Source organism: Pogona vitticeps, chromosome 2 (assembly GCF_051106095.1).
Source record: "Pogona vitticeps strain Pit_001003342236 chromosome 2, PviZW2.1, whole genome shotgun sequence".
NCBI lineage: Eukaryota > Metazoa > Chordata > Lepidosauria > Squamata > Agamidae > Pogona > Pogona vitticeps.
In genome coordinates, this window is record NC_135784.1 from 279,813,814 (window position 1) to 279,841,620 (window position 27,807).

The 27,807-nt window shown below is 40.2% G+C and overlaps 1 protein-coding gene across 1 annotated transcript; it reads right to left on the reverse strand.

Moving 5' to 3' along the window:
• Nucleotides 1-685: 685 nt before the first annotated feature.
• SLC30A5 (solute carrier family 30 member 5) lies at nucleotides 686-26,806 on the reverse strand. The gene is made up of 16 exons (XM_020783709.3): nucleotides 26,590-26,806; nucleotides 24,747-24,869; nucleotides 23,102-23,168; nucleotides 21,717-21,802; nucleotides 19,949-20,036; nucleotides 19,132-19,219; nucleotides 17,310-17,386; nucleotides 13,003-13,173; nucleotides 11,563-11,851; nucleotides 10,120-10,328; nucleotides 8,209-8,366; nucleotides 5,942-6,071; nucleotides 4,881-5,112; nucleotides 3,890-4,116; nucleotides 2,581-2,709; nucleotides 686-1,570 (listed from the first exon to the last, which is right to left on the reverse strand). The coding sequence occupies exons 1-16, from the start codon at nucleotides 26,667-26,669 to the stop codon at nucleotides 1,400-1,402; spliced, it is 2,325 nt and encodes a 774-aa protein (XP_020639368.3). The 5' UTR covers nucleotides 26,670-26,806; the 3' UTR covers nucleotides 686-1,399.
• Nucleotides 26,807-27,807: the final 1,001 nt, after the last annotated feature.

Sequence of the window (27,807 nt, forward strand, 5' to 3'; positions counted from 1 at the left end):
TACACACAATTTATACCCTGCAGCCTCCCTCCCAGCTTCATCACCATGAGGTGCAGAAAGTATACCACAACCAGTATTGTAATGCAATAAAGTATCAGTTGTTTGGCAGTTTTGAAGACACTTCAAAGAGTCATGATTTTACAGTACAGTATTTTTCTGTTTATAAGACAACCCAAAGAACAAGATGAACCCCCCTATTATAACCCCAAATTAGAAAAAGCAAGGATCAAAGGGCTGCCTTTTTGCTAAGCCCTGTGCCTTGGCAAAAGGCAAGGAAAGTGGCTGTCAAAGTGATTGCTGCTTTTCCTTGCCTTTTGAGAAGGCACGGAGTTTAGCAAAACGTAAGGGGCGGCTCCCCTTCCGTTTTGCTAAACTCTGTCCCTTCTCAAAAGGTGAGGGCGCACTGGGCTTAGCAAAAAGGAAGGCAGTGGTAAAGAGCTGCCTTCCGTGTATAAAATGACCTTCATTTTTTTCTCAAATTATTTAAGAAAAAAGTCATTTTATACATGGAAAATACAGTAAATACCATCTTCCAGAGTAGCTCAATTTTGACTAGTGCATTAGGAAGAACCTACCCACATCAGAAAACTAAATCATCCATTGGTGGTGTATTTTTCTATTTTTCAAAATGCAAGAAAGTTCAAGCTTTTAAGGCTATAGCTTAAACAAAAATAGGTGACTAGAATTTATAAAAATTATAAAATGTTTATTTTACATAGTGGTTCAAATTAGGTTTTCAACCTTCTCACTGAACAGAAACGTAGGAGTGCATGTACAGCAAAAACTGTAGTTCTCTTTCTCCCTGACTCATTGCCCATGGGACACTTTCTTTTTCTCTTTTAAAAATTAGTTAATTGACAGGTTTTTTTGGTAGAATCTATTTCTCCTCATTTAACAAAGCTGTGCTTAGAAAACAGGGTTACATATACAAATGGAATAAATATAAAATTGTACATATTCATTTGTATCTAATGAACTTTGAAAAACCCATTTGCACATTTTATGTGTAAATACACATACAGCAGCAGTACTTCAAAATAATTTGAAGTTTTTGGAGTCTATCTGTTTCTGTTGTAACTCAAAATTATTTTCTTTAGATCTAAGATGGAAGAGAAATGCTCAATATTCCGTCTGATGCAATACATTTGTGCTCATCCACACTCCAATAGCAAAACTGGTTTAATAGATACCAAATACAGTATTTTGACATTGCCATCATTTCACATATACAGTATATGTTTCAACTGTCCATTTTTCCAAACCTCTTGATCAGGTTTTAATTACACAATACCTTCCTTCTCTAAAAATCCAAATATATAATATACTGGTTTCTGTACATTTATGTACAAATTTCCCCTGATGAAATGCAGATAATAAAACCTGCAGATATAACTCCATATCACATGATGTAAGTACCATCCTTGTAGTATTTCATGGATTCCATTTGTTTTGTCATAGCAAGGACATCATGAAATCCTGTACTGAGGCCAGACATATGCTGAAAGTAGGCTTCTTTTTCGACCTGGACTGTTAAATTGTTGACTCCAGCATCTTTAAGAATTGCTGAAACCTGAAAAATATAAATTATTTGAAAATTGAGCCTTGTGGCAAATCTCTTTTTGAAGTGCCAATAGATTGTTTTGTCGAATACAGAAATAACATCATTTCATAATTTACATCACAATTCCATTCCCCCAACGAAGAGTTGCATGAGTACATAAGATTGTATACCAGTGAGGTTAAATGGGTGGCTCGAATCTGCACTTGCTAGTACAGCAGAGGCTAAAAAAGGGTGAAGTAGAAAGCACGGACACCCGTTCAATCAATATAGTACTGATAAAGAATCTACCTTTTGCGGTGGTACAACATATGGACAGAAAACACATAACTGAAAGTATTACATAACTGAAAGTATTACAATTAGAGATGGACATGGAGCTGATTTTTCACTCAGACAAGGAGGCAGGACAGGCAAACCCATGCTCCTGCTGGGGACTGGTCGAACAGTGAGAGGAGGAGGGGAGGAGCATGCGCCAGTTGGTGACTGGGGGATCAAGCTAGGGAGGTGGGGGAGGGAACGGCACCTGCAGTGCCGTGCATATGAATTGGCACATATCTTTGAACAGAGGTTCATGCCCATCTCTATTATATTTTAAAAAAAACCACCACAGTTGCACATTTATTTATATTTATACCCTATTCTCAGGATGATGTTAATGGCAACTTATCTCTCCAAGCAACACCAAATGCAATCTGAAATTTATGTTGGTTCTCCCAACCTTTCTAGATGGTATAATTAAAAGAGCATTCTCAAAGGGATCACAGAGACCTTGGTGGTGCAAGAAGGAGAATGTGCCTTCCATACTATGTTATGTCACTCTCCACCTAAAGCAAGATGAGATTCTACACACTGTAAGAGCACAAACCTTTATATTGAAGAGTTGCAATTACAGATGCTGTGGTCAGCTCTTTGTATACATAGTCTGGTTTATTTAGTTGCATATGCACATACGCAATTATGTGGAGAAACTCAGCAATATGGAAAGTGGTGAAACATAGATTATGAATATGCTAAGTTACCTGCTGTATAATTCTCTGCTCCATCACTTCTGACATCACTTGTACATGGATAGTGCCTGCCACAACATTAGCAGAATGGCACCAGAAATGAGGATCTCTGTAGGAGATGACTCCATCAATTTTCTGGACCTGTAAAAGTGTATGTGTATATATCTATATATGTGTGTGTATAAGCATACATATATAAGCACAACTTATAAAAATATTCTACAGAACAGTTTAACTTTATGCCTCTCCAGCTACTCATTACTAAATTTCAAAGTCATCTAAAATTATCAACAAGTAATCACTTTAGAGATGGCTGGATAGCTCAATGAGTTATGTATATGTCTGTGGAGTCAGAGGCTGGGAGTTCAAATCTCCACTATGCAGACATGAAGATCCTTGGGCAACCTGTGCAATCCCTGGATGCCCCCAGAAGAAGAGAATGGTAAATCATTTCTGTATATTTTATATCTAGAACATCCTCGAAAGGGTTGCTGTAAGTCAGAACTGACTTGATGGCATACACTAATAATCACTTTATCATTAGAACACTCACTGATGTAAACTTCTTTTAGAATTATGAAAAGTTTCAAATGCTATGTTCTTTAACTTACAAACGATTCCTTTAATTTATATAAATGTCATAAAATAAAGGTGGGGAAATTGAGCATTGAATGCATCTTGTGGGAATTCCCCTATCCAGCTGCAAACATTCTGTATGTTGTTATCTTGTAGTGGTAAGAGGCTATCAAGGCCAGGAAAGTGTTACATCTGATCTGCACACCGGTATGAAGAGTTAGAAGCTGTTGCACTGAGGCCTGTTTCAGAGTCGGTATGCCCAGAATGGAGATGGTGGTTTCTAGTCTTGGTAGAAAAATGCAGAAACTAGTGAAGTACAGTATGTTTAGCTTTGCCCATTTTGCTTTGTCCTGCCTCGTGGCCATAGTCACTGATGCTATCTGGCTCAGGATCCTTCCCAAATTGACATCTGGCCTTTGGACCAAAAATGTTGCCTACTCCTGCCTCTGTAAATTCTCTAAGTAGATGTTCCTGACATAAATGATATAATGAACTGCATTTCTAGAAACAACATAAACTGACTCTCTCTCTGCATCCAGTTTTACAAAGATCCATGATTTTGAGTGAATATATATATGCAAAACATAGGCCTTTTCGAATAGACTGTCTTTACCAACAAACTGTGGTCAACAAAGATGAATGTATTAAAGGTAATAAAAGCAGAACTTAAGTGTTCCCTAGACATCAAGAGAGACTTCTTAACATATTTGCACATAAGAGTGCAATATGTGGAGTAAATTCTCACCTTTTCTAAAGCTATGTGCAGATCTTTTTCATGTTGTGGTGGCACTCTCAACAAGAGTACTTGGCATGCATCTTTTATCAGTGGGATCACACTGAGAAAAATCAAAGTAGCAATAAAGAGAGAGCAGAGGGGATCAGCTATCAGCCATCCAAACTGTTGAATTAATATTGTTGATATAATCACACCAACGCTACCAAGAGTGTCTGCTAAGACATGTAGAAATACTCCTGAAATAGAAAAAATCCAGATCATTTACTTATTTAATTTGAACCTGACCTTTCCACCTTAAAAAAGACATTCCTAGTATACAATAATAAAAACCACATTAAACCAATTAATTCTTAATTGAAGAATTGAAAAATCAATAAAAGACATAGTTAATGCCCATCTAGCTAGACCACACCTTCAACTCCAGATCATAGCATAGGCATCCTTCAGTCTCGAGAGACTATGATAACATGCTCTGAATCGAGGAGTGACCTCTCCAGAGCATGAAGCCTGGGTAAAGTAATATGGAGGATAGGCTGTTACCCAAGCAGCAGATTCCCCCCTCTCCATGTTGCTGAAATGGTCCAATGGAAAAGCAAGAGCCAATACAACTGGTTCCAGCAACGTTGCAGGAGTTGGCAGAACGACACGAACTGCCTTCGGGACTCCAGCTCCGGATTTTGCTTCTAGGTTAACTCCTGAAGCCTTTTCCATGAGTGGATATAGCCGGAAGGCAGTGGAGGTTTGAAATCGGAGTTTTCCTTCTCCTAGATGGGCTGCCTTCCATGGCTGACGAGCCCCACCTACCCGGCAACTCCAGATCAACTTACATGCCAAATATGATAATCTATAATTTAATATTATATGAACAGTGTACCCTGCTTCTGGAAAACACACGCAACTCTGAGAAGCTGAACCATTTTCTGGTCTTTGATTCTCAAGATTACTTCCCCCCCCCCCCAACAACATGAATTCACAAAAAGTTGCTTGGTTTTGCACTTACCCCTCATATTGGTATTCATGCCACCTCCTAAAGAACCATGTGAGTGTCCATGATTATGACTGTGGCCATAGTCACTGTGCAAATGGCCATGGCCATGACTATGACCATGCCCATGGTGTGAATGACTGTGCTCGTGTGCATGGCATCCTCCTCGAGAAGGCCCATGGGAATGGGCATGGCTAAAGGCACAGATACCAACGAGGTTTACTAGTAATCCTCCAACTGAGACAGGCTGCATGAGGGAGAGAAAAAGCAGCTTTAAACTCTCTTTACTAACTTTAACTGCACCTAGGGAGAGTCTGTACTGCAGAGTAGAGAGTCTGTGGCTCTGTGGTGTTTGGGCTTTTCTACTCCCATCAGCCCTTTCAGGATGGCTAATGCGCAAGGATAACTGGAGCAGGTCACCACTCGCCAGCACAGGAATAACGTATGTATCAACTCTGCTGAAAAACCAGCTCCAAAGAGCTTCTGTTCCTATTAACCATCACCCAGCAAAAGCCATTTCTCCTCAGCTTTTCTTCTCTCTGAATTGTTTGCATTCCAGCTGGCTGTTAAAACTATTATGTTCACTTTAAGGAATGCTGCAAAAACTTTTGGATTTTCCTGTCCCCTCTCTATCCTGTCTCTCCCTCCTGTACCTTTTACACTGTAAGTCTGTCATCAGAAGCAAATATGTTGTCTTGAAAGTTATAAGCCGTTCTTGGAGCTCCTTAAAAGCCAAGAACATCTTAATTAATTAATTAAAAGGTGTTGATTTCTATGTTCTGGTAGCTCCTCTACCAATTTTTGGTGCTGTATTTCAGTGAAACAAGTCTTTTTTGTGTTGCTTCCTATCAACTGCTATAACTTCCTTTGATTTAAGCAAAAAGGACTCTTAGAATTTTGACTCTAGTCAAGTATAATTTATTTCCTTTTCATGGAGGCATTCTATAAAAGCAACAAAAGTGAGCAGAGTCCCAGGAATACTTGGGGAATTAAACCCTTTTCTTTCTGCTATATGTAACTAGCATGCTTAGGAAAAGTAAACTCGCTGTAATCAGAAAATAAAGTGCAAAACTTACAGTCAACATATTTGTATCAATATCTGGAGGATCAACCAGTCTGGCCACAGACTCAATGAAGACAAAGAAAGCTATTACCATGAGGAAAAGGCCATTAATAAACCCCGAAAGGATTTCTACACGTCCAAACCTGTAATTGAGAATGCAAGGAGTAAATGTAAGAGATTTTGTGGTGTCCTGAATTCTGCTGAAATCTCAAACTATTCTGCCTGAAATCCCACTAATCACAGACAAAAAGTAAATGAACTGTTTATAGTTATATACTCTTGGTTGATTTGCAGATTTACTATAATTTTTTAAGATGTATCACAACAGTGCTATCAAACTGAAAAGGAATGTTGGTTCTTATAGAAAACAGTGAGAGAAGACTGTCATTCATTGTCAGGAAATAATATCAACTAGAGTAGAAACAGGTAGAGAAGAAGATTTTATATTTTATTTTCTGACATGTCTGTCACCAATCTTTGGATTGGTACAGTGAAAAACATATACACAGCATACAAAAGAGTTCTACAATACCCTAAAGAGAGTTGTTCTGAATTTCTGACTAAGGGAAATTAAAACAAAATACTCATTTCCCCAACACTGTCTTCCCATCCCTTCATGAATTATAAAAGGAATGTAGGAAGCTGCCTTATGTATCTGGCAAGTGATGGCTTTCCAGGGCTTAATTCACACAGGAAATTTTCCTAGCCCTGCCTGGAGATGCTACAGACTAAGACTGGGAATTTTTACATATACTGTACAGTGATGCCTTGACTTACAAATGTATCAACCTATGAACATTTTGAGTTACGAACAGCTCCGCTCGCAAAATTTTGCTTTGATTTGTGAAGGAAAAAAAATGCAGGGAAGGCGGGAAATTTGAACTTTCAGTTAACCGTTGGCCAGTGAAGAGGGTGTTTGTCTGCTACCTTGCTCGCCCCAGTAGTTAGAAAGTATGGATATGGAGAGAGACTTCAGACTGCCTACTCTCTGGCACTGTACTGCCTGGTACTGTACTATACAGACTGTTCTCTCTTTTTTGCTTTTTATTTTTTGAATTTTTGACTTTCTTTTTTAAAACAGAGAGACTGCCTGTTCTGGGTGAGTACACTGTATTTACTGTACAGGGGTTTTGCAGCTTGGGGTTGGGCTGGGTAGGGGGGAGTTATGTTTCTGTGCTGGCTGTTGGTTTTAAAATCAGAAAACTGTTTGCAAAGATCTGTCTGGCTGTTGGCCTCTAAAATCCATTTTAGTCTTTTGCACTGAACATTGCACTGAAAGACTACTGCAGCGGTGGCAACTTGTGGCCCTCCAGATTGTGCAATTCTCATCAGCCCTATCCCACACAGCCAAGGGTGAGGATTGATGGAGATACAGTCCAACAATATCTGGAGGGCCACAAGGTACTTGCTGTTGGGACTACTACTCAAGCAACTACTTTAAAAGAAATGCAATTTATCATCAAGACAACTGATTGCCATGTGAAACACCTGGAAATGTACAAGGAGAGATATATGATCAGGATCAACTGCAGGTGTCAAGACTGGCTGTAGGTCTACAGTATATTCTGCTGTGTATTTAGAAACGCTTGACTCTACCTTCATAGCTGACGTATTTATTGTACTGAAAAGTGCAACACTGGCCCAGAATGCCAAAAAAAAAAAAAAAAAAAAAAAAAAAAAAAAAAAAAAAGCCAGGGGCCATACTCCAAGGCTTGAATGAATGTTTTCCATGCAGGACATCCTAGCCTGAACACTGTTTGGGGAAAGGTGAATGTGTGACCAAAATATCCTTTTTAGTTAATGTATTTAATTTTTTGGAAGAGAATTGCTGGCTTAAAATAGTCCCCTTATCTCTCTAGTGGATGTAGGGAGCAATTTCCCCCAAATTATGTTTCATTTTTAAAAAAATGATTTAGTTAGTGGGCAAAAGGCGGTCTTTTAGTTAACCCTTCCCCCATTACTCAATTTTGGTAAGAAACATTTGGGAGGTACTAGAAAACACTCCGTGTAGTTTCTGGATCTTTGGAAGTTGTCAATTGTCTAACCTGTTCAGAGGTGTTATTGTTAAAGTTCAAAAGTCTGTTATATATCTACAACAAAATATATACAAGTACATAAACATGCCCTGCAGATTAATGAATTTTAATCAGATTAAACTGCAGATTAATCAAAGGGATTATCCAGCATGAACCAATGTGAGGCAGCATCTTCTGTTGAGTGGTACAATATAAGTGACATCGTCATTTAAATAAATTCTTATAACACGTTTAAAAGACATACCCATAGGAAAATATGCGAGTTGCTTTCCATCTAGTCATCAGTGCGGCAAACAGGCCCATGACTAAAGCTGAACAGTCAAAAAGCATGTGAAATCCGTCTGAGATTAACCCTAAACTGTTGGTCCACACACCATAAAATAGTTCCACAAAAGTAAATGCCTGCAACAAATGTAAGTAGCATTTAATGTTGTTCTTGAAAATATAACATTACAGATAAAAAGAACACGTAGCCAATTAATTTTGAAATTCTTTATATAACTGACTGTAGTCAATTATCATGATGAAATGCATCTCACATCTCACGATCAGGAAAATATTAATAATCTATTCAATACAACAGAAGCTGGCAGAAAACTGCATTCTGAATAGTTATGATAAACGTCTTTTCTGTGAAAATGAGAAACACCACACTTGAAATAGATTTTTCTTTACTGAAAGTTATGGAAATGAGATTTTTTTTGCAGTACTTGGCTTTCTTCTCTCAATTTTTTTAAAAAGGGGAATTTATTTAATCTTTTCTTTGAAATGTTCTCATTTCTACCTCTGATAAGAGCACAAAGAAACTTCTGTCCTTTTATTGTTAGCAGTAAAATGCATAAGGTATTTTACAAAGTATGGGAGAAGCACTAGGTGGGTTTTAACAGGGCTAAAGAGTAAAGTTGGTGATTACTGTGGCCAGGACAACAGTTCAGATAAAAGGAAATTTAAAATGACGGTGATTTTGTCGGCCATCCTTAATACAGTACATGGGCTCCAACAGTCCCACTTACTTCCTCTACAAGAAGCACCATGGGCTTCTAAAGGGAATAAAGGAATGGTTGTTGTGGGTTTTTCCGGCTCTTTGGCTGTGTTCTGAAGGTTGTTCTTCCTGACATCAAAGTATAGGATTGTGTGTGTTCTCAGCTTTAAAGGTAGAGGGGCTGGAATCCCCTCCCCAAACAGATTCAAACACTGATTAAACAGGAAAGAGAATATTCTGTTTATGGGGCTGGAACACAATAAGAAAGCATGCTAAGCTGGTTGACAACATTCAGATATTTTGTTAAACATGCATCTTCTTTAACATTTCACTGAACTCTACATCAACTGCTCCCTCCATTTTGTATTATATCACAGCACATCCATTCTCAAAACTGAATGTTTTATTTTCACATTATCTCACTCTCTCCAAACTTGAACTCTTGACTCTCCCTGTGGCAGACTGCCACAGAGAGAATGGATGACGGTGTTGTCTGTCAGTCAGCATTTCCAAAAGGTAAAAAATGCAAAACTTAAAACTATGAAAGTGATGGACAACAATGTTGGAAATTATGGAAAACAATACTTTATTTATTATTTATTTATTTGATTTATACCCCGCCTATCTGGTCTACTCGACCACTCCAATACTAACTAAAGCAGGTCTGAACTGGCATTGTTCTTTCTGCATGCCAACTCCTGACTTTTGAGTGGAACATAACTTTGGATGAAACTGATCAACATAATATTTCCAAGAAAATAATGCCTATGATACAAAGAAGAGCCAGGATAACAAGTTTTTTAATTTTAGTCTTTGAATAACAGCTGCCAGTGTCATATCACTGTTTCTGAACCTTCCTCTTGTTTCAAAAAAAGTCTGCTCATAAAACATTTATGAGACTTCTGTATTTATTTTTGTGTCACAGTCACTGTAGAATTAAATTTTAATATTCAACAGTATTGTTACAATATTCAACTTTTAATGGAATTATTTTATTCATTTATGTTTTTCAATTCTGGTGGTAATCCTGTTCTTTGACAAGATGTGAGATGCGGACCAGATGATACTTCTAGCTATTTTTATATCAGAAAGTGCTTATTTCATATCACCCTGAATAGACAGCAAATACTCTCATTCAATTTTTTAAAAGAGGTTTAGACACAAAAAACTTACCAGGTTTAGACACAAAAAATAGAAGATCTGTCTTGAGTCAGACTCCTCAAGAATTTGTTTCAGTGACTCTTTAATAAATCGAGGTAAGGATTGGGAACTGTGCTGAAAAGCATCACCCATAAAATTGTACAGTGGTATTCCTTCAGGAGAATAACCAATGAGAGTGCCTTTCTGTCCTTTCCGGGTTGGGGAGGAAAGAATACTGGCAGCTGAAATGACAAATTATTGTAACTTAAACATTTTATGTATAATTTTAAAAGTTCCCAATGATACTCAGAACATTCACTGTTGTAGTTTTAGAACAGATAGCCATGTTAATCTGTGCTAGCACATCAGGCATCTAAGGAAGTGGACATGTCCACAAAAGCTCACACTAAAATATATCAGTTAAGTCTTTAAGGTATCACAACATTTTTGTCTTCTTTATTTTTCTTTTGTTTCTGAAAGCTGATCATCTTTACGTAAGTCAGAATTTCCACAGGGAAATTCTCATGAAATGTTACAGGCTGGCTGAAGAAGCTGAGCCAGATGTTGGTCTTAAGGAAATGTTAAAACAAGAGCAAGTAACCTCTGAGTGTACGGACTACACTGGTGCCATGAGCCAGCTAGCAGTCACACTCTTAATACTGTACTCCTCTGATTTTCCTTTAACCAAGCTGCACAAGCAGCAAGTACTTGGCTTTTAAGTAGAACCATACTTCAAGAAAGCTGCCAGAAATGAAACTCACCTTGAAAACAAGGTGCATCCACTATGTACCTTGTTTCCAAGAGAAATCATGCTTCTTCTGGCTACTAGTATGACAACTAATGAGGCAGCTTCCAAAAGGTTTCCCTTGTCAGAAGCAGGAAACATTTTCTACAAGTAACATAAGGCGCACGTCTCTAGCTCAAGCACAAAACATTTAATGTAATTTAACTGTTTAGATAGTCCCACCTCCTTCCTATTCCCAACCTACCCCAACCACTCTAAAGGTTCAACTAGGATTTTACAAAAGTGCTTCTGTAAAACATGTTCAGTCAAATTAACTAGCACCTTAAGACCAAAATGCTAGAAAAATAGTGGCCAAGATCTATTTGGTTATATACACCCAAAAACTCCATTACCAAATCCAGGAGCAGCTTTCCCCCCTCCAAAATACTTGTATGAGAAAACATTTTATTTCCCTCTTCCTCCTTCCATCCTGTTGTACCTCTGCTTGAGAGTATTTCCCTTGTCTTCAAAGCAGACAGTGAAGGTGTAAGAGTGATGTGCTCAGAGGGCTCTGCCTTCTCCCACATCTGCTGATATAGGAGTTTTTACAGCAGTATCCTACCCAATTGGTGCCTCTCTGAACATGTCCATGTTTTACAGCACCAAAGGACAATGATTTTTTTCTATATGAGTACATGGCAAAGTCATGAGCAATATCCCACCACTCTTCTGAAAGAAAAATGAACACGTACATAGAATAAAGAAAATGGCACTGACTACTACTCCTCCAGAAATAACATGCTCTGTGGTTTCTGGATGTGCTGGTTTATTCATAGCTCGAAGCTGGTCTGTTATTGGATGAGTCCAAAAATTGCCCAAAAGTAGAGCACTAATAAAAATGAGGAAGGATCCATAGCGTGCACACTTTGAGACTTCCATCTTGGCGGAGCACACTGATTCTACATAAAAGTCCAAAACCACAACAAAAAGTATAACTGTTATGAAGGGCATGATGAGTGAAGACCAGGATTCTACTTTACTCTGCAATAATAAAAAAGAAACATTTGTAACAGTGATAGCAAAAGAGAGAAATGTTCAAAGTAAATACTAATATACATTATTGATTCTAAATATTAGAAATGGTTCAGGCATTATTTTTGTTTCCTTGTTTCACTACAGCCTGCATATTACAACTCTATAAAGCAACAGTGCACACTCAGGATCTTTTAATGGGTAAGAATAAACCACCTATGCTAATTAATTATTAAAATTGAAAAGTTATTTATAAATAATCATGAAAAATAAAAGTACACATTTAAACTCTAGCTACATTTAGGTCTATATACAATGAACAAAGCTCAGGTTTCCATACATTTTAAAAAGAGAATTTTAATTCCATTCTTTAAGGCTGATATGTCTGATCACAGAGATTTCCACGGACTGCCAAAGAGAGAGAGCTCAATGGATGCCAAAAGATATGAAGCCTAAACTCTAGAAACAAAAAAGACTAAACCAAGTCTCGTGTATTTTGGGGACATGATAAGAAGACTCAACTCACTGGAAAAGGCAAAGTTGAAGGCAACAAGATAAGACCAAATGAGACAAACTGACTCAATAAAGGAAACAACAGCCTTGAATTTGCAAGACCTTAGCACTCAATTTTACACTAAATTTTACCCCAACTTCTCTGACAAGAAGTTTGCTGAATATCCATGACCCTAACCCCTAACCAAAGCAAAGAAACATGTGTTTCAATGTAGCAGTGAAGGAGGGGAAAATGCTAAGCGACTGGCAGCTTTCTGTCTGGAGAATTTGAGACAACTCAATCAACAGTACTAGAGGTAGAATTTAAAACCAACGATCCTGGCTTGACTTTGTATTTCTAATTTTGAAACTGTCATAGACATCTAGTCAAGGTTTCTGGAACTCTTGTATTTTTTCTGCACTATCCACATATAAGTGATGTCCTGCATGATGAATGCCCCATATGAGTCAAAACTTACTATGTGCTTCTGTTTTTGAGTGGTCTAATAGAAGTGTTTCCCACCCTTGCCTTTTGGGCAGGGCTGCTATTGACAAGATCTTTTAGAGGTCACTGATTTACAAGGTCATCATAAATTGGAAGCAATTTGACAGCACATAACAACTTTAGTTATCAGAATGTTGTTTGCTTTTCAGCAGGTGTTGTTTACCTCTGTTGTCAAAGACAGGACAATCACCCAGGGACACAAAAGGATGACAGAAACAAGATGAGACACTGCTTGAAGGCGTTTTGCTCCACCAATATCTATTGAGAGTTTTCGTGAGGCTGTGTGGAAACCAACCTTGCAACACAATGCTAATACAAGCAAGATTACCCCACCCTGCAAAAAAAAGAAAAAGAAAAAAAAAGACTAATATTAGCAAATGTATTCAATATGTCACACATCCTTTCATATTATTGCCATGGATGAATACTGATTCTTTTTCTTTCCTTCCAGTAATGAACGTAGTTCACAGAAAACATGGACAGAAATTTTCTCTGGCCTCAAGATTCATTTATAATTTTAACCCCAGGAAGTGGAACACAGTACATAAGATTAATATTTGTTTTGTTGTAGATAGTTATATTACAATACAAATGATTTTCTTCCTGAAACTATTAGTTATGGTATAAAACCATGATATTTACTACTAACTGGGGACTAGAACTACAAAAATGTGTGGTTTTGGTCTGATTCTTAGCCACCATGGGGCAAGTGATCATGCTGCTTTGGCAGCTCTTAAGAGTTATAGTCCAAAAATGTTAGTAGCTATGCTGCAGACCCCTAGATCAATAACGCAAATAGTTATTTTGATTGCTAAGCTGCACATTTTTGTGCAGCTTTATCTTATATTTCTTTCAGTTTCTCCATCTCAGTATTTTCTGTAGCAAGAAAAATGCAGCAGTTTCTTATTAAACATTATAACATAAATACAATGTTTGGTGTATTTCAATTTTTATTGGATTTTAAATTATTTTTATTGCTTCCAAGCATGACTAACACACTTTCATTTTAATGCCTTCAAGCTGGTTTTTATTTGTATGAAGCATACAAACAAAACATATATTTTTATTTATTTATTTATTTATTTATTTATTTATTTATTTATTTATTTATTCATTCATTCATTCATTCATTCATTCATTCATTCATTCATTCATTCATTCATTCATTCATTCATTCATTGATTTAACTTTTATGTTGCCCACACTACCCAAAGGTTTCTGGGTGGCTTACAACAATTTGAATACAATAAAAAGATAAAACAATTAAAATACAATGAAAAATTGCCATCAGGACCCACAGCTGATATTATTTCAATTAAAAACTTTCTGGGACATCTTTCAAGGCGGTAGGGACCACTCCCTCTCTCAAAGACGTGTTCATAGCCTCCTGGATCCAGGTGTGAACCCCCCTGGCAGATCTTCCAATTCGCCAAGATGGGCAAGGATTGAGTGGAGTAGTGGTAGAACGGACAGATCCAAGCACCCTGTCCACATCCTCAGGTCTCAACGATTGAAACTCATCCATTAATACTTAACCTAAGCATGGCACACTGGACATGTCCTCTGATTCTGCACTAATGGTGGAATCCAACCCACTGTGAATCTGAGTGATTTTCCCCTCAAAATGAATGGCAAACTCATCACAGCGAGCTGATGAGCAGTCCCAGACCGCCAACGGATTTCCCGGCTAACGATCCCGAACCACCTGAAACAGCTTTGCTGGATGACATTCTGAGGAAGCAATATGGAAATATTGCATTTTCACCAGCTTTATTGCCGCAAAATGGGCCCAATAATGGGCTGTAAGTCATGTTCAACTAGACTCCCAGCGGGATTTCCTCCACCTGTGCTCCAGCCGTATCCCCTCTTGCTTCATCACCCACAGTTCAAATGTATACCAAGGAGGTGTCTGGGCTCTGCATGCAGGGAGAGGGTGCTTAGGCACAATCGTGCCAACCGCCCGGGTCATCTCCTTATTCCATAGAGATTATAGATGGATAATCCCCCAGAGCATTCAGGAAACCATCTGGATCAATCTTAATAGATCTCCCACCCTTGCAGAGGAGAGAAGAAGCTAATAGACTAAACCTGACCAGGAAGTGTCAGGTTTAGTCTATTAAACCTGACAACTGAGTCACAACCAGCCCTTCCACATCCAAATCACCATCTTCCAGTCCCGTTGAGAAAACCAGGTCCAAAATATGACCCTTCTCATGTGTCGGGCCAATGAGACATTGAGACAGCCCCATGGTTGTCATGATGTCCTGAGCCGCCCCAGTCAAGGCAGCCTCGGCATGGATGTTGAGGTCCCCTAGCACCAAATGCCTGGGAGCCCTCAACACCAGGTCTGAGACTACCTCTGTCAGCTCAGGCAGGGAGACTGTTGGTACACAGCAGGGTGGGTGGTACGCCAACAGAATCCCCAATCTGTCTTGTAAGCCCAACACACTATACAGACCCTCAAGACCTTCTCTCAAAGGGATAGGAAGCCTGTTCAAGGATACAGAACTCCTATAGACTATAGCAACTCCCCCTCCCCACCCTCCAAGCAACACTGGTGCTGGACTGAGTACCCAGGCAGACATAGTTGGGAGAGGGGAATACCACCCTCCTCTCCCACCCAGGTCTCAGTAATACACGTCAGGTCAGCACCCCCATCCAGAATTACATCATGGATGAGGGCAGTCTTATTTTGTACCAACCTGGTGTTCATCAACAGCACTGGCTCGAGGGTTTGCTGATATGGTCACCTGATACCATCTGGTTGGGGTAAGACTAGAAGAGGGGATAGATGTAAGATATCTAACATCTCTTCTCCTACGTGGGCATGTTCCACCCAATATACAAGTATTGAGAATATTAAAAAGGTGCTACTTGAATCAGATCAAAGCAGAAACCTTGTTAAAAAGTGAACTACAGTGGGGTCTTGACTTGCGAACGGCTTGACTTGCGCACTTTTTGAGTTACGTACTTCTCCGTCCGCAAAAATCCATTTTGACTTGCGGACGGAGAATTGACATATGAACCAAAAAGTGAAAGAAAGAAAAAAGTGGGAAAGCACCTGGAGCCGGGTGGCGGTGACGCGGCGAGAGGCGGAGAGGCGGCGGCGCTGCTCCTGCTCCGGATCGGGGCGCCTTGGGGTGTTCCGGCCGCCAGATTCCAGCCCGGCTGAGGCCTCCGCCTGTCCTGGGTGAGCCCCGCTGAGCCGAGCTCCGGCGGCGGTGGCAAAAGGCAGCGGCCAGGACAGCGGAGGAGACTCCAAGCACCCCGGTGAGCCCGCGCGGGAGGGCGGGAGCGAGTTCGCGGGGTGGCACTGGCGCTGGGAGGGCTCCACGCTGGGGAACTAGGAGGGCGAGGGTGGCGCGGTTGGGGGGTGCGATGGCTGCCTCAATAAAGGGAAGCCGTGGGGGCGCGGCTCTGGTGGGACGCTTCTGCCGGGGGCCACCGGGAACTTTCTGCCGGGATCCGGCTCAGGCTGGAAACGGGAGCCGGGTGGGGAGGGAGGGAGCGCCGCGGGGGCCGCTGGTAGCCTCGATGGCCAGGCACCATGTGCTTTTCCCGTCTCTGCCTCTGGTATCGCGGCGGTCCACCTCCACGTGTCATGGTGTACCTGAGCTGAAGGACACGCCGGGTGTGTGTGTGCTGCTGCTGCCCCCATCTCCACCCGGCCCATTCCCCGGAGCTGGGAGGAAAAGGAGACTACATCCCTTCGGTCCTCGCCTACCAGAACTGCCAGCAGCAGCAACAGCAGCCCTGCGGACGCCCGGTCAGGCCAGGCTGGGAGCCCCCCCGGGGGGCGGAAGGGAGGAGCGGAGGGCGCCGCTGCTGTGGCGTCGAGGCTGAGACCCAGACCAGCCCCACCAGCGCTCAGGGAAGGTCGACCCGGCGGGGGGGAGCAGCGGCGGCGGGGAAAGCCACCTTCGCCGGAGCAGAGGGGCGCGGGAAGGTGGGAGGGGGCGCCTTGAGGCGAGGGCATGGCTTCCTCCCCCCCAAAGTCAGGCACCTTCGCCCAGGTGGGGGGGGTTCAAGGCCGCTTGCAGGAGCTGCCCTAGGAGGACACCTGCAAGCAAGCCTTGGCGATGGGGCCACGAAGGGGAGGGGAACACACTGAGAAGGTTGCCTGAAAAGCCATGGTTGGCTGCCTGTTTTGCCTTCCTGGGATTCAGTACAGAAAAAAAGAAACAAAATATCCCCCTCTAGTGGCAGAAGGCGGAATAGCAGCTTCCCATTAGTTTCTATGGTCGTAAAAGAGCAGATACGGATTACAATGGTTTTCAATGCATTCCTATAGGAATGCAGATTTTGACCTACGAACTTTTTGACTTGCGAACCACCTTCCAATACGGATTAAGTTTGCAAGTCAAGACCCCACTGTATTACTACATATAACTAGTTGCAATATTAATCAATTTCTAACATTGCATGCTATACATTTATTCATTAATTCATAATATAAGCAGCAGCATTTACCTTGTGATCTGCAACACCCAAGAAAGAGATGATTGTATAAAGCATGTGCGTTAGAGCACTGTCATGGTGTCCTTCAGCTAAAAAAGGTTCAGGAAAACTCGGCAATGAAACCCTATTGCAGACAAACATGAGCACATTCCCATTTCAATGCTCCCTTGAAGAAACTGAACAAGAACAGTAAACAGAAAGGAAGCATAGGAAGTTTTCAGAATTCATCTGCGCTTAAGAGACTAAACTTCTGCATTTAAATAACTCTAATGGAATCACTGTTTACCAAAATCATTCCTGTTAAGTATTGTAAGTGATATGCTATAAGTTAAACAGAGAAACATTTTCAACCAATCAAAAAGGAATGGTCTCCAAAGTATGAGCATGCAATACTGATACGAGAATATACTGTATACAGATTTCTTATACTATTCGATCTACCTGTACCTCTTGCCCAATATTGCTTTTTTAGACTAGAGGTTGCTCAAGCAAAGATCCTTCCATCTCTTCTTACCTGAAAATTATTATAATAAACTAGAGATGCCAGGGATTAAACTTGGATCATTCTACATGCAAAGTTATGACCCCTATCCTACAAATAAGTTTAATGCACTCAAGAGAAAAACAGACCACGACTGACTGCTTCACAGATTTTCTCCCTGGCATTTGCTGGAAGGCATGCGATTCTGAATAATGGAAAAACAGAAACCAGTGCCTGTACTGTGAATTCTTTCTGAGTCTCTACAATGAAAAGATAATTTGCTTCTCCATTCAAACATTACAAAATGCCACTTTCTCCAAGATAATATATAACATAAGCAAAAACCTGGTATGTATAATAAAGCCTTAAAGCAATTTGAAGCAGTTACAATTATTCAGTCAGGTACCTGACAACAAAACCTCTTAGATAGGATTCGAACTCCAATTTTTAAAAACATATAAAGCCTTCAGTTACAAAAGTGATTTTTACTCCACTCTCCTTTCTCTATATTACTCGCAATCTAAGGTACATTTAATACACTAATACACTATCTTCCCCATGATATACTGCTAAGTATAACTGAAAACATGCAACATTCTTGAACTACCCACATTTAAATCTGACTTGCAAAAAAGAATTGCAGATTATATTGTTTCAATTTAAAGTATGGAAAAATAAGGTTATATTATTGCTAACTGCATGGAAATTATCCAGATATCAGAGAAGGCTTACCATACTTAGAGAGGCAGCAATATATTCATTATAGAAGAAACTATCTTTGGAACACTCTAGTTAGGGAAATCATAATTCTGTTTCCAATATATTTCATTTGTAGTCAAGCTGCCTATCTGGATGGTAGACTACCAGGAATTCACTGATTACTCAGTCTACCTTTAGCCTATGTCTTGTGTCAGAAAATATTTTTGCTGTCTCAGTGCAAAGATGGAAATCCTGTGACTGTTCTGATGTTAATGAACATTAGTAATATCATCCTTTGCCGCTGACTAAAATGCAGGGGCTGATGGGAATTTAACAGCCATATCCATTTGAGGGCAACGATTTCATCATTTAGTAATTACAAGATGAGCTCTCCACTAACTGCCTTAATTCTCTGTTTCTTTCAGTACCACAGACTAAGGCATCTTTCTGGGTCATTTAACATATTCCTATTCAAAGAACTTCTATTCAGGAAGTTCCAGTAAATCCTGAATTTGTGCTTACACGCTACTGCAAAGTTCAACTGTTCTCCTATGGTCTGTTTCTGCATGAAAACATCTCCATTAGCAGTATCTGAATTTTATTAGGCACCTAGAAAAAAATAATTTTATGGTTCATCATGGTCAGAAAGGATACGATGTTCTGCAATTTTAGCCATGAGGTCATCATTGTCAAAAAGCAAAAGACATACCACAGCAATAATGAAAAAGGCCACACCTCTTGTCTAGAAAAACAAACAAAAAACAGGAATACAAAATCCAGTTAGAAAGGCAGAGGGCTGCACCAAGAACATATAATCAAAACAAATTTAATACACTGTATATTTGAACTTCTTTGGATGGGGGACAGTAGAGGGAATGAATTACCTTTTTATTTAACACAGATCCCATGGTAAGCTGAACACAAATTTCTTCTGAATTCCCTCTGCCTACAGGATATATTGAATTATAAATGTGATTTTCCCACTAAATTTATGTATATCCCATGATGTTAATGCTACAGATTAAGGTAAAGGTTCCCCTTGACATTTAGTCCAGTCGTGTCCAACTCTAGGGGGCGGTGCTCATCCCTGTTTCCAAGCCACAGAGCCAGCGTTTGTCTGAAGACAGTTTCCATGGCCACGTGGCCAGTGCAACTAGACACAGAACGCCATTACCTTCTCACTGTGGTGCTACCTATTTATCTACTCGCATTTGCATGCTTTCAAACTGTTAGGTTGGCAGGAGCTGGGACAAGTGACGGGAGCTCACGCCATCTCGTGGATTCGATCTCATGACTGCTGGTCTTCTGACCTTGCAGCACAGAGGCTTCTGTCGTCTAATCCACAGCGCCACCACGTCTCTAATGCTACAGATTACAACTGGGCAAATAATCATTTCAATTTCAGACAAATATTATCATGTCCTTTTTTAAATAAAATGTATGATATCTTTTTACAACATGGAAGAGATACCTTTGCTGGTCCTCCTCCTGAACTTGTGAACAGTACACTAAGCAGTGAAATGACAACAATGTCATTATGCTCAAAAAGTAACACGGTTCTGCAAAACAAATGGAAGCACAAATAAATAAATAGAATTAGATAATCTCATTTGGTAATAATACAAAACTCTAGGCATGTTGTCAGACTTCCTCAAACCTCCCTCCACCTCAGGACAGCATTCTATTGCTGTGCTTGACACTTTCAATGAGGGTAAGGCTCAGGAGTCTTGCAAAGACGGCAAGAAAAATCCCACTACCCTCTCTAGCGTATAGTTGCAAGGTGACAATGCCTACTCCCCAGTGCACCAACTACTGGGAAGCCTAAACCAAACACCTCTTCTCCACCTTCATGTTAGAAAAGAAGATGGAGATCGCCTTTTGGGTGAGGAGCAGCAAGGCTGTGTTGGCTGCCTATTGTCAGTACAAGCCTCTCTTCTCTTCCACCAGATCCTACCTATGCAAAAGCCACACATTTCCTGGGGATGGAGAAGACAAAGATTATTTCTGACTTTGTGCAGAGGTTTGACAAAGCCAGGTCAAGAAACAACATCTCAATCCAATATATGTTTACTTAGCACCATCTCCCACTAGGTTTTATTGGTCTCATACTCAGGCAGACTCCCGCACACTGCATCTTAGGGCTGGAGTAAACATGGTTAAATACAGAGTAATTTATTTCAGTCCAATCCTATGCTTCAATGGTCAGGAGGAAGACAGGGTCCTAACTACTGCAAATTTTGGCAAGACTGATCAAAATTTGTGGATCCCTGAGATAGATGACAGGTTTTCTAGCCAGACGGCAGAAAACTGTTTAAGAATTTCCAAGTATAACAAGAAGAGATATTTGATCTGATCCTGGTGGCAAGCAGATATAAGAAGCATGGAGACCATTCAGCTGCTTGAAATCCTCCACGAGAGGGAAACTAGGCAAAATGCAGCATCACTGATTAGCAGTGGTGAGGAATCCATGTTAGAGTCTGTTACATGGCATTGTGACAATGCCTCACCACATGGTGTAGGCAGAACATTTCTGAGGTTCTTTGATAATGGAGAAGAACGTATTCAGGGTGTCTCTCTAGAGAAGCCTGTCTTGCTTCTCATCATTGCCCAAAGGAAGAGCTGAACTTTTGTTCTCTCCAATCCTCTCAGTTGATTCTCAGCTATTCAAACAAACTGTATTTGTTCCAAAAGATATGGAAGGCCACTACAAGCTCCTCTATTTTGGCATAGTAAAGACTCTGTGAAGCTACTGGCTGAAATCTTGTTGGCATAGCTAAAGCCAGGGATAGCTAACAATACCATCAGGAGGTGGCAATTTTAAATTTTCTCCTTCTGTTACACAGTTCCCGCCTAATGCCTTCCACCACATAGGAGCTGTGGGACATGTGGGATGGGAGGAGAAAGTTTTAAATGACCAAAAATTGCTGCCACCAGTAATGTCATCCTGGCAATAGTAACTTTTGGTAATTAAATTTTCCTGTTCCCATGCCAAGTCTCCTATGACTTCTACACAATGAAAAGGATTACATGGAAGCCATTGGAACTGCAGGACAGAAGCAGGAGATATTTAATTCCAAAAAATCCCCCTGATTGATGACATCATTAGCCTTCTGCTAATGAAATTATGACAACAGGATTTCAGCCATTGTACCTTAATCCTTTACACAAATAAAGCAAGCTCCCATTTTAAACACTGACAGTAATCCAGTTGTAAACTACAACTCTAGTGACATATTTACCTTAGAGGTCCACAGAGGGTGAGTCCAAAGAACCACAACAGTGAAATTATACAGCCAACAACAGCATGTTTGATTATTTTGATCCACTGCAAGAGAAAATGCTACATCAATCTCCTTGTATGCAATTTTAAATCTAAATTTTTAAAAAGCATTCTCAATATTCTATTTACAAAATTTATTTTTAAAAAACACAATCCAAGCAAGATGAAAGCAAAGGTACCTCTCTCTAGAATCTTCATTTATCAGGCAAAAAATAAAAGGCAATCCACAATATCTGCCACCATATTTTGGCAGCATATTTGATATCTTGAAATTTACATATATCTCAAGGTACCTGCTACTTAGTAGAAAAGTATATGACACAATTTTCTAAAGAACCTTCTGAATGTAGTTTAATTCCAACAACACATTTCAGTAACTTCGCGAATACACAGTTTCTTGACCACTTTAGATACAAGAGAAAACAAAATCTCCTCAGGAAAACTATACAATGAAACTATGTCAGCTTGTCCTAACAGCTATTTCGTCAAACAGGTGTTATCTGAAATCTTTTATGGAACAAACATGCATGATGTTGTGGCTGAAATCCAACAGTAATTCACAAATAGAGTGGATCCATTGAATCAATGGGGCTTACATAGATACTGATTCATCAATAATCCACCGATTCAATGGACCTACGCTTATTGCGCCTTACTACTGGATTTCAGTCTATACCTCCCAATAACAGTCATTTTTCCAGTACTGCCATATTACTCCTCCCCACCATTCAAGTTATAAAATTCTATGCAATATATGCAGGTATGCACATATGTATAGTCCAGTTTTTAAGCATGCAATCAGCATCCTGTAAAACATTACTTTTGACGTAGAAAGTTACACTCTTTTTTATTTAAAATTAATTTTTTTTAAAATTTAATCTGGTACTGACAAAGGAACTGTGCTAACTGCAAAACTGCTGCAAACCAAGGCAGATAAAAATAAATGATTTTTAAAAATCAAACTGATTTAAATTAAAAAATATATTTTGTTGTTTAAATGGTTTTTAAAAATCCAATTTTTGACCATGAGATGCATTTCATTTTCCTAAAACAAGGAATGAAAGAGATTGTGGATACCCTTCTCTTACATCCAGAGATGTGGCAAGGTAAAACCTTTCATGAAAACAGAACTTTCAAATGATCTACATGGCACAAATCCTGTAGAAAACTACAGCATAAACCCCAACGAAATACTGTAAATATTCATGTTCTTGCACATCTCCTATTGATTTCAATGAGGCCTAGGTTTCAGCATCAGGGGGAAAAGTTTTAATTCTTAAATATTACATTTCAGAATGGTCTACTCATGTAAAGCATGACACCCATAATAAAGATGTTACTCACTTGATGCCTGGTGACAGGTTTCCCAGAAGAAAATGGTTTTTGAAACAAAATCATAAAAAATGCAGACCTATGCAAAAAGGGTTTCTATTAGATGAAGTGAAACTGAAAGTCACAATCAGTGTTCAAACAAATGCTGTTTTTTTAAACACTCACATCACAGAATCAGTTAATGTAGATCTCAACCCTACAAAAACAACACAAATCCCAAGCTGCTGATTGAGGGAAGGCTACTTCATAAATCAGTATTCCCCATTTCTGACACAGAAAGTTTTTTAGTGCAGGAATTAACACGAACACATAATGTGACAATTAAACATGGGGTTTGTCCTGTGTGCTCTTGTGCTGAAAAATGCCACTGCTGATCCTACTGATCTTCATTCACTTCATAGTACACATACAGCAAAATTAATACAAAATTGAAATACTGTATAGATGTGACAAATTCTGGGTAATTTTGTAAACTTGCTTTCAATTTTAAAATGTACAAGATTAAGTTTTAGATTCCACTAAGTTTAGCCAGGTATAGCTTTAAAATGTCTACCACTGCAACACTGTTGCCCATACTGCATTCTCAATTAATTTCACACCACAATGTTGTTGCACAGTCTGAATTTATGAAACAATATTTTCCAATCATTATGACACAACAGATACTGAAGTTTGTTCCAGTCTTTTTCTAAAGCATGTTGTTGCTCTAGGAAAAACGAACTACTCTAATGACTTCTCTTCCACAGACAACCTGTTACAGATATAGCTAGTCTTGCCACGGTCTTCTGAAGCTGGCATAGATGGCATAGGTGCTAATGGATCCCAATCCTTCAGTAAACTCAGATAAGAACATCAGTCATATTACAGCCCTCTAAACAGAAGACACAACAAACCATGATGTACAAGGGAAGACTTCATGGTTTACCAATTAACCCAGCCAACCCCCCTCTTCTAGTTTCAAAAAAATCAAACCCAGGTAGGCCTCACAGCTTTTGTCCTACTCCCTTTTAAAACTAGTTTAAAAAAATTCTGCACTCTGTATACCATCTAGCATAATGAACAAAACTACTATCTTTGTAACCTCATAAAAACCATAGTTTGCTACAACAACTGTGGTGGAGAACCTATTTCCAATATAAAAGATCATTATAGCTAGCAATTTATTTTGCATTTAAAATTACTGATGAGTTATGTCAGAGGTTAGTATGAAATGCTCTCACTGTTGTTTTTACTAAACTGGAAATGTTCTGTCTATTACAATAAACAGAATAACTACTGCAAAGTCCATGACTTGATTCAGATGTAAAACATCCAACTGCTGAATTATGATTTGGTCCACCACCTCATGCATTTATTTTTTGTGAAAAGCAAAGAATACAATGTTCCAAACCAATCTGCCATCACGCTTTCAATCATGATCTTGAACAGTTGGATTGAATAAGGCATAACAAAAAGGTTGGTGCAGACAAACAGTAACAACAATCAAGCACAAAAAAGTATGGTGACAAGAAACACATGACAGGAAGGAATCAAATCTGCACTGACCCATGTTTTCAACTGGAAAATTTAATTCTTAAACACAAGGATCAAGATGCTTTCCTATAAAATGGAAAGCATTGAAAACTACTGCAGAGTGCTCAAATAAAAGTCAACTTACCCAAGCTTTACTATGAAGATGAACTGTACAAGGTGAACTACTTTCAGGAGATCATAGGATTCAAACAATCCTAATGCCTTCAAAATTTTAGTTAAACATAGCAACACAACATATTTAGTTAGGCTGGGAAAAAAGCAAAAAGAGATACCATATAGTACTTGTTATTTTTAAAGTAAGGTTATACAGCAAAATAGAAAGAAAATACATTTCAGACAGTACTATAAAAGGTAGCTTGAAACAGGGAGCTAAATACAACTTTTAAGAAAACAGACCTACCATCTACACATATTTCCTTGCCTATCATGGATAGTTGTCTCAAAATAATATCTAATTTGCTGCTGAATACTGTGGACCCTAGATGTGCTTGCTAAATCAAAATGCTGTCCACTGAATGGAATAACCACCAAGTGAACAGAATGTCAAAAGATTTCTTAACCCTGGAGTATCACATTTAAAAAGCATAAGATACATTCAGGGATGGATCTGGTTCAACATTATCTGACCAACAACTCCTTTTCCACTTACACACAGTGCATGAGTCCACCTTTTGATCTGGCAAAATTCTCAAATATAACTAATTGTTACTCATTGCAGGTATGTAGTGAAATAAGAGACTACAATGGTCCAATGGATTGTTACATACAGTATATGCAAGACATCTGTGATACTGCTGATGTGTGAACAATTTGCACATCTAACTGGTGAGCTAAAAGATACTGTACAGTTTAATAGGGATGAGTGCTATTGGCAAAAGGTGCAGCATCACTGGGTCAACATGCAACCCACAATACTGTTATTTATCAGTATCATAGTTACTGTACAGCAAGCACAGCCTTTTTAAAAAAATTCTGAATTAAGTGGGTATTTCCTTAACTAGTCTAAGTAATCCAGAGATATCTAAAGTTTAAAGGCTGCTCTACACATGCTAAAGTTCTTCACTGACATGAATCACACCTACGATCAGCAAAAATATAAAAGTGAAGACTGCTATGAATTCCCAGTGCATATACTGTACATACTGCAATATCAGTACCCATACAAAGTTCACAACATTATCTACCTGTAGAATCATGTTATTTCTACAAATGAATCTGGCAACATATTAATTTGGCTCCAAGAGTTGCACAGAAGTGAGAACGTGACGTAAGATCTCAGAACTTATCCCCAATGGAATTCTCTCCATACCTGCAGATTTGTGCTTTTGGACTACAACTTCCACAATCCCCTAGGCAGAACAGGCAGGGCCAAATGGGGTATGCTGCCAGGAGAATTCTGGGAACTGTAGCCCAAAACCACAAATCTTTACTTTCACTGCAAGGTGATTTTGGCCTCCTCAGCATGAAGAAAGTGTCCCATATTATGTCGAATTAAATGATTTAACAGATTTCTTATGGCATAACATCCTTCAGGGCCCAGACCCCCTTTGACATTTAGAAGATGCCACATCTTAGGAGGTGGACCCCCAACTCAAGTAGGGCCATCAGAAACTGGCTAGCCTTTTATGGATACACAGGACTCTCCACTGTTTACGCTGCAAGAGACACAGGACACGACTACCGGCTGTGGGAAAGGGAGAGGGGCCCAGTGCCTTCAGTTCTTACTCCTCTTACGCCTCAGCTGGCAAGCAGGACCCCCCCCCTTGCCCCAGAGCCTCCTTTCCTTCGGCCCTGCGCCCAGCCTCACTTCGGGGGGGGGGGGGCTGAGAAAAGAGCGCTGGTGTGAGAGGCTCCGAGGCAGGCAGAGACCTGCCTTCCACACACTGCCTACTCTTTCTTTCTTTCTTTCCTTCCTTCCTTCCTTCCTTCCCTCCCCCCAATTAAGCCCTCCTCAGGCGAGCCCTTACCGGGCGCTGGGCACGTCCACGGGCCCCAGGCGCCCGCCTCCAGGCAGGACTTCGCCGCTGCCGCCGAACTTCTCCTCCATTGCCGGCTCACAGGCCAGGCTCCCTCAGCCACCTCTGTCAGCCCCCTCACTGCGAGTCCTCCTCATCCTCCACCGGCTGAGGGCCGGGCGGGCTGAGGCGAAAGCAGGCCGCCCAAGCAGGCCTGGGCCGCCGGCGGAACAGGAAGAGGCCAGCCTGCACTTGCGCCAAAGCCACGTCCTCAGTGGCCGCCGGAATCGCTGATGACTAACGATGCAGGGAGAAGAACCTCTCTCTCTCTCTGATGTCGTCACGCCCCCCCCCCGTTCCAAACAAAATGGATTCGCCTGGGAAGGCTTTCAAAGGCAGAGTGGAGACGTCTCAGCTGCGCCACCTAACGGCCGGAGTCTGGCCGTGACGGCGCGAGTACTGGTGGGTGGTGTCAAGAGAGGGATTTGCCAAATACTCGTTAAGTCAGGTGCAAGCCTCAGTTCTGGCCAGTTTTATAGGGCAGCGTGGAAACTGCCAAATTAGACAGGCCCGTGATTTTTATTTTCATGGGTTCGTTACATTTCTGTTTCCTGCCCAGACCTTGGAAGAGTTACTTTTTGTAACTTATTAAGTTGCTTCACTCCCTAGGTGGGGGATTCTGGGAGCTAAACTGTAGTCGGAAAACAAGAGGAAAAAGCTATTGCCCACTCAGGCCTGTTCCTCCAAGAAGCTCCAGGAGGTGGACACTCTTTCTCTCCACTGTTATCAAGGACAATCTGAGGGAAAGGGAAAATGGTTAGCCCAAGATCAACCAGTCCATTTTATAACTGCCAGGAGATGAACCTGGATAGGCCACGTTCCAGCCCAGCACTCTTGCACACCAAGCTGCCTCTGTTTACTTGGCCGTGGGTCTCAAGCTCAGGTTGTTGCCATCAGCTCTTGGCTGATCCTTGTTTAATTTGGGATGGTTAGGAGACTCTTTTCTCAGAAGCAGCAGAGTACCGTTAATAAATATACAAAAAAAGTGAGTAAATAGATCATTTTCACCCAATAACAGGCAAGAGTATTTGCAACAACTAGCAATAAGTCTTCCAGAATACATATTAAGTGACATAGAACACACTGACAGGCATGACGTTTCCTGTTCTTCTTTGCACTTGGAATTGTGTCAGTGCCAAAATCCATTTTCTTAGGTTCAGTTTGGTTCTT